The following is an 11,747-nucleotide window of genomic DNA, read 5'->3' as shown; positions in this document are numbered from 1 at the left end:
TTAAGAAGAAAAGATTTGATGGTAGTTGAACACTTTTTGTTTTATTATCCTATAAATGAACTGAGATTAAGAAAAAATAAAAGAATTTTTTTTATTATTGAACTGAGAAAGAATTTGCGAATCTTGAAAGCAAAAAATTGAAAGAGAAAAAAAAATTAAATAAAATTTTAATACGATGTATATCTGAATTTTGTTTCTTTATTTATTATTCTTATTTTGATATGTGTACTCCATTTTATAAAATTCATAGTCTTCAGTTTTATTTATCATTTACTATTTTGCTTTTGGTTAAATACACAACTTATAGTCTAGTTTTTTTTTATTGTTATTTTCTCCTATTAATAGTGGATTAGAGGATTTCGTAAGATCCCATTATCCCAAAAATTAGCACGTTCTTAATTTAAACTCTTCTTGGTTGTTTTGCTTCTTTTTTTTTCGTCAGGCTTTTTAGAGCGTTTCGGGCCGTTTCTTGGCTACATCTCGCCCCTCCCGGTGTTTCGCCATGTAAAGGGGGAAAAACAGTTTTGTTAGGGATTTCCGAACGGTGGCACCGTTCCCGTTCTACTCCGGCGAAGCCTCTCTCTCTCTCTCTCTCTCTCTCTCTCTCTCTCTCTCTCTCTCTCTCTCTCTCTCTCTCTCTCTCGTTAGCACGCACATCTCTCCATCTCCTCTTCTTCCCTCCTCATTTTCTTCTCTTCTGTCTCTGTTTATTCTTAATTCTCATCATTTCCACCTAGACTTATACTTTATGTTCTCCACTTATTTTTTCAGTTTTTTTTCTTCAGTTTTCCTTTCACTTTCTTCGGTGTATAGCTATGGAGGCCACCACTTGGATTGGGTCACATACAATCCAGATCCGTCTAGATTCCTTCACCAACAACCTTTTCCGACAAGATTCAGTCACCCACGACCACCATCGACGTAGATCCGACCATGACATATTTTTTTGAGCTAAAAACCGGTTTTCCTGCTAGTTCTCGGGTTACCCCGGTTCTTACTGGTCAAACCGGGATTTCGGTAGTTGACATGAGTTTTTTGGCTTTTGGGTTTTCACATCGGTTTGCGGTTGAACCGGTTGAACTGGCCGGTACAGTCTAGTTTTCAGAACATTGTTAAGAACAACATAACCACATTTAATTTGTGTTTCGTTTATTTCTATGTTTACCAACTGTTGCAACACTTAACAAAACAGTAATGAAAAACTCAATGTGACACAAATATATAATTTTGCACGAAATAAATTTCATTGTAGAAGCAGTAACTGAGAATGTTGAGATCGAGTTCGATGGGAAAGAAAAAGAAGGTTCAGATTCGAGGGTGAATCAATTTGGAGAGGTGGAGAGTGATATGTTCCAGCCATGCATCGAAGTTAATGCCCAGCTAAACAAAGTGCAAACTCACCATATTGATGAGATGGTTGTGCCTAGAGGGATGTTTCAGTCATTCTCTATACAGAGGTTTGACGCATTTGGGCTGCGAGCTAGAAAACACCCATGTTTGTGTACACTTCAATGGCTGAAAGATGGTGTATTCTGCCTTGTGGTAAATGTGCATGTTAACCACATTGCACTTGGTTGACCATGGAAGTATGATAGTAAGATAAAGCTCGCATGGTCGAGAAGCATATATACCTTTGAAACGAAAAGTAGACTTGTTACACTTGCATCTTTTGTCTTGGATCAACCATACGATGATCAAGATCAGAATTGGAGGGATGCCATTGAGTTTGAGAGATGTGTTAGTTTAATGCCAAAGAGAGAGAGAGAGAGAGAGAGAGAGAGAGAGAGAGAGAGAGAGAGAGAGAGAGAGAGAGAGAGAGAGAGAGAGAGAGAGAGAGAGAGAGAGAGAGAGAGAGAGAGAGAGAGATCATTAGATTTATTTTATTTATACACCTTTTTATATTTGTATGGATGCGAGGACGAATCCTTTTAAAGAGGGGGGGGGGATATGATATGATCCTCAGAAGCTCAAAGAAGATGAATTGGAAGAAGCAAAAGCGCGTGAGTTCAATGGATTTGTTCGGGTTCAAAATGACAAGATTCAGACCCAAACACTTGTTTGAAAATTCCATGGTGAAGAATTGGAAGAAAAAAAAGAGGAGAGTTCGTTGCACAAGTCGAATGTCATGCATCCAAGATTCTTGCCTATCTCTGGCAACCATTGGAGTTATAAATATATCATCTGAAGTCAATTTAAAGTGATTCAAAATGTTATGGAAATCGTACAAAATGATCTACAACTTTCATGTTTTGGACGGGGAGAGATTTGGAGCAGAACAGTGTCTAAATCGAGTTTGTATTGCCTGCACATACACAATCAAATGTCTATGTGAGTTTAGAAGGGTGATCGAGAAGTTGACTTGATGTTCAAGTTATTTAATTTGATGATACACGTTTTTATTTTATGATTTATCATGTTTTTATTATTTTAGATTTCTTAATAGCTCGGATTCACTTATTTATTAGTTTCCCTATTATAGTTTAGGTAGGAGCCTTTTTTCTTGTGAAAAATAATCTTTTTAGCACTTATAAATAGGTTGTTTATTTGGCTTATTTTAATGGACGAATTATGATTAATAAATTGAGATTATTTTCTCTAGTTCTTAAGAACTTTTCGAACATATAGGAGGATTCCGTGCATTTACTCCGACTTATCAATTAATCTTTCACAATTGATTGTGGCATCTTCACATACTAAGGTTCTTGTCTCTTTTAGGCAACGGGTCGTGGTTCCACCCCTTTGATTCCTTGTTTTTTAAATATTTCGATCTACCTTCCGCATAAGGTATTGGGTCTCGTAACAAGTTCTACGGGGTTCATATCACAGTGGGGTTCTTAAATCACAATCAGTGGGCTCTACTTGTTGTAATGAAGAACAGTCGTCGAGGAATCAAGATTCCAACACTACAAAAAGATGTTTTAAATAACGAAGTATTAGTAAGGAATGATCTCTAGAAATAGTTTTTTGAAACGAAATTTTAATATTGTCGCTAAAACTGTGGAGATTTAGGTAACGAATATATGTACTGTTACGAAAGGAACTATTTTGTTACCAAGAGTCCAATTGTTCGGTAACAAGTAGAAAATCTCGTCACGGTAGTGAATAATTCTTACAAAAGACTGATGTTCTAGTTACAAAATAAAATGTTAGGTGCCAATAGTATAATAACGTTACAAGAGGTGTTATTCTTTAGTGACAATTTTCAATGTTAGTTACAAATATTAAAGTTGTTCAATGGCCCATTCCATTTTAATATTCTCTGTAGTACTCTAGCGGCTATGGAGCATAAAAGAAACGAAATGATTTTTGATTTTCAAAAGACGCCCCTACTTGTGATATGATTTTATAGTTCGAATAGCATGTTGTTTTTATTTTTCGATCTTGCATTTTGACATTTTGTTGATTTTTCTTAACGCCTCTTTTCTTGACATGTGAGCTTCTGTTCTTAGTATCTTCTCTTGATTATCTATTTTTTATTCTTCAGCTATTGCTCGATTTGTGGAACATTGGTCAAGAACTGATGAAGTCCTGAAAACCGTCAGTGATCTTATAAAGGCTCCAGAAGTAGCTGTCACGCGAGAATTCGGTAAAGAAATAACTAAGGTAATTTTGCTTGGTACAATATGGATTCTTGAACTTGTGTCAAAGAAAAGAAAAAGATTCATGCTTTGAATTAATTTGAGCCTTCTCTTAATAATTCTGCTTATTTATTTAGTTATTGAAGATCTCCTCTCATTAGAAGCAATAAGAGGATAATGCATGCGTTCACTGACGGAAGTTCTATGGGGCAAGGGGTTGTTGTCCCCCCATGATTTTTTTTACTACTATTATATATACTAATACTTGTAGATATTTGATGGATATATACACAAATATTTAGTAATATGTTGTGATGTACCTAATTGGGCCGACCCAATGGGCCCACTACACGAAAGCCCAATCACCTTCAAAATAAGGCTTGGGCCCAATTAAGTAAACCCAACCGAATCAACGACATATAAATATAGGTTTTTACTCATTTGTTAAGGTACTTTCTATTATTCACAAGTAATCTAGAGTGCTTATTCTCTCTATATTTTTTCATGATCCGTACATCTGACTTGAGCGTCGGAGGGGTTTCCGCCGGATCAACCCCAGACTTAGTTCACGTGTGCTCATTTCGCAGGGACCTCAGGACCATCAATTTTCTAAGCTACTGATCCACTTTGCTCTCCCAGCTCGTTTTCTACACTACCCAGGTGGTCTAAGTAATTAGCATCATCATTTTGGCGCCGTCTGTGGGAACGATGCAAACCAGATCACGTAGCCAGCAAGGTCATCCAGAGGCATCCACTCGGAGAGAAAATGACACAGCTAACAACCTCCCAGTCTGCGGAGGCTCTAGCTTGCCACCTGCTCCACGTGCTCCGGATCCGCCCCACGAGGTTCAGGTGATCCCCCCTCGGGACCCACCACTCGCCGATTTGCCACTCCCTGCTCCTCGAACGGTTTCGGGTTTTCGGGTTCCAACGCATGATAGCAGAAGCTTCAACTCGCGCTGCCACAGAGGCCCTGACCCTATATATCGCCACGTTGGGAGCAAATGCTCCCAACGTGATACCAGCACCAGCTCCACCTGTGGTCCCACCTATGGCACCACCGCCAATCCAGAACCAAATAAGTGTCTCCTCATCCACCTCGGACCCACGGTCCCGAGTGCAACTATCCACCAATGACAGGGGGGCTGGCTGACAGCAACGTCAGCGCTCACCCCCACGAGGGAATGCGTCTCCATAGAGAGTCCCTCTCTTTAATGAGGGAGAAGGCGAGGTAAACAGCAGAATGTCTCGCCAAATTTCCTTCCCCCAATTGAACAATCCAATTGGCGGCAGAATGCCCGCCCCAGTAAGACGCAGTCCTTTCACCATGGACATCCTCAATGAGGTATTACCTGAAGGAGTGAAAATCTCGGGGTTACCTCAATTTGAAGGGACCACCGATCCACAAGAGCACATAGAGAAATTTCACGCCATGGCAGATTTGTATGGCCCAACAGATGCCGCGATGTGCAAAATGTTCCGCACCACTCTCTCCAAGCGGACCATGAATTGGTTCAACTCTCTACCTACAGGATCGATCGACACCTTCACTCGACTGCCAACACGCTTCACCAATCAATTCGCCATAAAAAAACAATATGCCAAGACCCTAGCCCACCTTTTCTCTGTAGTACAGAGAGACAACGAAACGCTCCGCAACTACATCAAGCGTTTCGTAGAAGCCGTCCACGAAGTCCCAAGCGTAGGACAAGACATGCTCTCCGGGATCATGCAACAAAACTTGAAGCCGGGTAGGTTCAAAGAATCTATTGCCGGAAGACCTCCAGGCAATCTAGAGGAATTGCTGAACCGAGCCGAGAAATATGTACGAATAGAGGAAGCCTCTACTCATGCTCCTCCCAAGAGAAAGAGGGAAGATGATCGAGAGGAAGTTAGAAGACGAGATGATCGACGTCCACCACTCCCGCCTCAAGGCCAAGCATCTTCCTCCTACAATCGGTTCACTCCGCTAAACACTCGCCTCACATAAATCCTTCATGTGATAGAACAAAGAGGTTTAGCAGAACCTCCACGCCCAATGCAGCCAAATACAAAACGAGAAAAATCGGATCGCTACTGTCGATTCCATAAAGATAGAGGACATACTACCGAAGAATGTGCACAACTCAAAGTAGCAATTGAGAGGTTGATCAAGCAGGGTCACTTAGGCGAATACATCGATAAACCTCAAAAAAAGCGTCGTGATGACCTCCCACGCCGAGATAACAATCGAGATCAACCGCAACGACGAGAAGAGGAGGGTCATCGGCACGAACAAGATAACAATGATAATCAACCCATCCGGGGAGTCATTGCCTTTATCTCCGGAGGACCGGTGGGTGGCGACTCACAAAATGCGAGACGCTCCCTTTCTCGGTCAGCGCGTATGAATGAAGAGCATGCCTCTCTATCCGCATCTATCTATCAGATACGAAGACCTAATCATAGCATAGTCTTCAACTCTTCGGACCTTGAAGGTCCAGATGAAGAGCATGTGGATGCATTGTTAATCACAGAGTCGGTGGCCAATTTCTTGGTTAAGAAGATCTTAGTGGATGGGGGAAGCTCAACAGATATCATGTATCTCCACACTTTCAAGCAGCTGGGCATAGATAACGCCCGGTTTAGCCCCATCTCTACACCCCTAAAAGGATTCACGGGAGAGGGCGTTTTATCCATGGGAGAAGTGGAGTTGCCCATCTCCTTAAGGGACAACCCTTGTCGAATTACCAAGATAATCAAATTCTTCATCGTCGACAAACCGTCACCCTACAACATCATCCTAGGGAGGCCAGCAATCCACATATTCAAGTCAGTGCCTTCCTCCTACCATCAAAAGTGGAAATTCACCACTCCTTATGGAACGGGGAGGTACTTGGAGATAGACGTCTCGCTCGAGAGTGCTATGCAAGAGCCCTACAAGAGCCATCCAAGAAGCCCAAACCGCCCGGAAGGGGAGACGGCACACAAAAACCCGACAAACGGAAATGGGCCAACACGATCATCGAGGACGATAGAGAAATCCTCATCAGTGTACCTGACGATAGCATCAAACTAGCTGTGGTCGAAGAGCTTAATCTTATAGAGCTCACACCTGGAGATGATTCCAAGCTCCTACGCATCGGATCCAATTTAGATCCAGAGATGGAGCAGCAACTAGTCAAATTCCTGCGACACAATGGAGATGTGTTCGCGTGGAAAGCCCAAGATTTGTCGGGCATTCCCTCTAAGGTAGCTCTACATCGGCTCAACGTCGACAAAAGGTTGAAGCCGATCAAACAAAAGAAGCGGACATTTGGTCCTGAACGCAACAAATACATCAAGGCGGAAGTGGCAAAACTTCTAGAGGCAGGTCATATACGACCAGTTAGGTATCCTGAATGGTTGTCGAACGTAGTACTCGTTCCCAAGCCCGGTGGCAAGTGGAGGTTATGCGTGGATTTCACTGACCTCAACAGAGCTTGTCCGAAGGACCCTTTTCCTTTACCAAGAATCGACCAATTCATCCATTCGACCTCGAGATGCGAGCTCCTTAGCTTCCTTGACGCATATCAAGGATACAATCAAATTTTGCTCGCCCCAAAAGATCAAGAGAGGGTCAGCTTCGTCACAGATCAAGGCATCTATTGCTACCAAGTAATGCCTTTCGGGTTAAAAAAAACGCGGGAGCCACTTACCAACGTCTAGTGAACGCAATGTTTGCAGATCAAATCGGCAAGAATATGGAAGTCTACATCGACGACATGCTTGTCAAAAGTGTCAAGGTTTCGAACCACTTAACCGACTTGGAGCAGATACTAAGGAGTCCCGAGACATCCGGGCGGTTAGCCAAATGGGCAATAGAGCTGAGTGAATATGGGGTAGAATTCAAACCCCGCCCCGCTATCAAAGCGCATGTATTGGCTGACTTCTTAGTAGAAATGACCTCAGTAGAAGAGAACAACTCCCTCCCTACTTGGTCTGTCAGCGTTGATGGATCTTCCACAGCCACAGGAGGTGGCGCGGGTATCGTACTAACGAACCCCAATGGAGATGAATTCGAATATGCTCAACGATTCGAATTCACAGCCTCAAACAATGTCGCTGAATATGAAGCATTGATAGCTGGAATCCGCCTCGCCCTAGCAGCCGGTGCGCGTAAGCTCCTAATCCAAAGCGATTCTCAGCTCGTTGTTAACCAAGTACTCGGAACTTATGAGGCCAAAGAAGACTCCATGGCCAAATATTTGGCTCTCACATAAACTCTGTTATCCAAGTTCGATGACTACGAAATAAGACAAGTACCTTACTCCAGTAACATCCATGCGGACAAATTAGCTAGGCTTGGAAGCTCAATGGCAAGCATTGGAAGTTGGAAAGTGACGCTTCTCACCTCGCCTCAGCCGGAGATAATTTCAACCGATGAAGTGCATTACAACAAGGAGGACGAACCGTGCTGGTTCACTCCGAACATAAAATATCTGAAGAAAGGAAAACTCCCAACTGACCTCACCGAAGCACGGAAGTTAAAAACGAGAGCCGCTCGCTTTGTAATAGTGGGAGAAGAACTTTACAAATAAGGATTCTCATTCCCCTATCTCAAGTGCGTCGACCCAAGTACAACAAATTACGTACTTCGAGAAGTACATGAAGGCATTTGCGGAAATCATTTGAGCGGTAGAACCTTGGCTCTCAAACTATTGAGGCAAGGCTACTACTGGCCAACAATGCACGAAGACGCAAAGAAATTAGTCCAGAGGTGTAAGCCCTGCCAAGAGCATGCCAACATCCCTCACCTGCCAGCGGCACTAATGCAACCGATTGACAGCCCCATCCCTTTCACCCAATGGGGGATGGATTTAGTCGGACCATTCCCGCCCGCCACGGGAAGGCGCAAGTTCCTCATTGTAGCCATTGATTACTTCCCCAAATGGGTGGAGGCCGAACCCTTAGCACGCATCCGAGAAGAAGAGGTCATCCAATTCCTATGGAAGAATATTGTGTGTCGTTTTGGGATCCCACGTTCCATTATTTCAGATAATCGAACCCAATTTTGTGGCAACAAAGTGAAGAATTGGTGCATCGGCTTAGACATCAAACAGTTATTCACATCCGTAGCCAATCCACAGGCTAACGACCAGACGGAACTCACGAATCACACCATACTCCAACACCTTAAAACAAGGCTTGGAAGTGCCAAAAGGAAGTGGGTTGAGGAATTTCGTAGCGACCTATGGGCTTATCGAACAACCCCACGAGCAGCAACCGGAGAATCACCTTTTTATCTGGCTTTCGGCACAGAGGCTATCGCACCCGTTGAAATCGGCGAACCATCTTGGCGAATCACCAACTATGATCCCGCAGCTAACTAAGAAGCTATGCGGGGAAGCCTCGACCTCGTAGATGAGCTACGAGAGGTCGCATGCATCCGACAACAGATGTACAAAACACGCATGGCCAAGGCCTATAACTCAAAGGTCCACCCTTGATCCTTCCAAGTGGGAGATTTAGTCCTCCGAAAAGCTGAAGCCTCGCGCCCCATTGGTAAGCTCGACCCAAAATGGGAAGGACCATACAAAATCACACAAGTGGTCAACACAGGAGCATATCGTCTCGAGAACCTTGACGGACATCCTATACCCAGAACCTGGAATATAGGGAACCTCAAAAGGTTCTACGCTTGAGGTATACATTCACATTGCTTCAAATCCGTTTAAGTTACCATCCTTGTCCTCCTCATACAAAATTTGCTTACAAACCATTACCCCTACAGGCTTTGCGACCTTTCACGTCACTTGTCTTGTAAAAAATGTCTCTACACTCTTGGGAAGTTTCTACTCCATAACGAGGTGCGTAAAAGACCCACCCGAACTGGGGGGCTAGTAATATTACTTACATCGACATTCCATAATTACTTTTTATCACCTTCTTATAGATGGAGAATCAATCACGAGGGAATGCCTACTACTCATCACTGGCCCAAAGAGCGAAGATACTCCATACCACATCGCCAAGGGTAACACTACTTCAACTAAAAGATATCACACGCATGCTCTTGTATAATCATACTAACATGATAAAGCCATTCCATTTAACAAGCATGATTACGCAACAAATCACAACAACTCACGAGTTGATTTCATATCTCGGAGTGCGAGGAAGAGAAATAATCCCCTTACTAGGGTACGTGATGTTATAGTACACATCACCCCAGCGTATGCAATTACTAAGTCTTCAATACAAGTGTTTAAATTTTTTTACTATACTTTTCAAGCATAGAGACATCAAAGGAAATCGACTTACCATCAGCGCAGCGGCACGGACGAGTACAAGGAAGACGTGGAAGAAGAGCAAATTGGAACAATTACTTCAAATAGTTTTATTATTTCAACTCATTTGCTTTTGCAATACTTATCTCCCTTCGCCTCACGAAGGCTTATGACATTCGCAGATTTATTTCCCTTCGCCTCACGTACGCTTGTAATAATTCTCACTTTGTACCATTGAATAAATCATTTTTTTGCTTTACTCTCTGTGTTATTACATCTATACTATTTACACGCTATGACGAGTTCAATGCAATATAACCCTACAAACACTTAGAGAAATTAAGATAGTCTATATAGCCTGGCCAGCTGGATTGTCTAAATCTCTTTATTTGTTTCACGGGGAGCTACTTTTAAAACGTGGCCACGGACCTAACATATATAAGACCCACGCGGTCCGAACAAAGGGCGCAACCCTTAACAAAAACCTTGGGAGACTGATCCCCTCCTCAAGTACATCGCGTACAATGCTAAATGTAAATACATATAAGCAACGCACAAAACTCTTGACAATGGCAAAGTAAATAAATCGAGATATCAAACTTCAAATGTCAAACAAGGAAAAAAATTCAAACGAAATAGTAGGGGACATACCCATCTACGTCAGCGATAAAAATAAACTAAAAGTTCAATTAAAAAAAAAAAAAAAGAGTTTAACTATCCTAGCAAAACTATCACATAAATCTATGCTCCCCCACCACGAGCGGAAGACGCCCCTACATTGGGGTCATCATCAACCATGTCATCCACGAGCTCAATGCCCGTCTCATTGACATCTGCCTCATCCTTCTCTTCATTGGATATACCGGATTCCATCCCACGAATGACCCTCTCACTGATACCACCCACCTCGCGAAGGTATTTGCGACAGGTATGAACTAATGGCTTATAGACGGCAGCCAAAGCACGTTCCTCAATCATAGAAACACACTCGGCACTACCTCGGAAGCTAAGTTTGGTTTCCTCCACGATGGACTCCTTATAAACAGCACCACCCGACGTCGCGAGAAACCTCTTTCCCGTTGCTTTCTCAACTCCGTACTTCTCTTTGAGTTGATCATAGCACTCGTTCAACTTCTGAACATCATCCTTATAGGCCTTCGCCTCACCTCGGATAACCTCGAGCTCCATTGTCCTCTGAGCAAGCTCTTCCGTCCGTTGAGCAAGATCGGATCGCGTTATCTCCAACTGGCTTCGAAGTTCGTCCTCACGCGCCTGACTTCGAGCTCGCTCCTCTTCCTTCCTAGCTTCCACGTTCCCATCTTGCTCCATGAGTTATCTCCAAGTTGCTACCAACTATAAAAACAAAAATATATTTTACGCAAGAAATAGAGGAAATAAACATAAAGTCTTGTTCTAACAAGACAAGTACTCACCCGGCATATGTGCCCACCGGCCAACTCCAGCATGTTGAATAGCCCTTACCGGACATCCAAGCACGATCGTAGTCCCGAATGAATCCCTCGGTACTCATCATTGGCAAATTACGATCCGACATATCCCAATACGAATCCTTCCCCCCACGATTCACCCCAAAGGTAAACAACTGTTTCCCTGCCCCACCATGGAAAGCATAAGTCTCCTCTGGGTCTACCCGCGGACGCTTTGGCACAGCCACATACTCAGTGTCTACCCTCTTTCCCTTACCACGATCTTTCGTAGGTTCACACACCTCCACCTCACCGGCACAGCTACGGTCGTCTTTAATCACTCGAGGAGTCTCTACACGGACCGTCTATCGAGGCAAACCACCCGAAGAACCTCCCTACTTAGAGGGAACCTTCTTCGACGTCCCATTCGCCTTAGCTCGAAGTGCCGTAAAGTTGATACACCCATCTAAAAAAGAAAAACAATAAAAAAGGAG

The 11,747-nt window shown here is 43.3% G+C and overlaps 2 protein-coding genes across 2 annotated transcripts; both read left to right on the top strand.

Moving 5' to 3' along the window:
• The first annotated feature begins 4,821 nt into the window (after positions 1 to 4,821).
• LOC148767522 (uncharacterized) lies at positions 4,822 to 5,568 on the top strand. Its single transcript, XM_088824650.1, has one exon. The coding sequence runs from the start codon at positions 4,822 to 4,824 to the stop codon at positions 5,566 to 5,568; it is 747 nt and encodes a 248-aa protein (XP_088680776.1).
• A 1,705-nt stretch (positions 5,569 to 7,273) lies between these two features.
• LOC148767521 (uncharacterized) lies at positions 7,274 to 7,819 on the top strand. The gene has a single exon (XM_088824649.1). The coding sequence runs from the start codon at positions 7,274 to 7,276 to the stop codon at positions 7,817 to 7,819; it is 546 nt and encodes a 181-aa protein (XP_088680775.1).
• Positions 7,820 to 11,747: the final 3,928 nt, after the last annotated feature.

Source organism: Erythranthe guttata, chromosome 10 (genome assembly GCF_056151865.1).
Source record: "Erythranthe guttata isolate IM_541 chromosome 10, IM_541, whole genome shotgun sequence".
In the NCBI taxonomy this organism is placed as follows: Eukaryota; Viridiplantae; Streptophyta; class Magnoliopsida; order Lamiales; family Phrymaceae; genus Erythranthe; species Erythranthe guttata.
The sequence above is the reverse complement of the archived record's forward strand: the minus strand, read 5'-3'. Positions and strand labels throughout refer to the sequence as shown.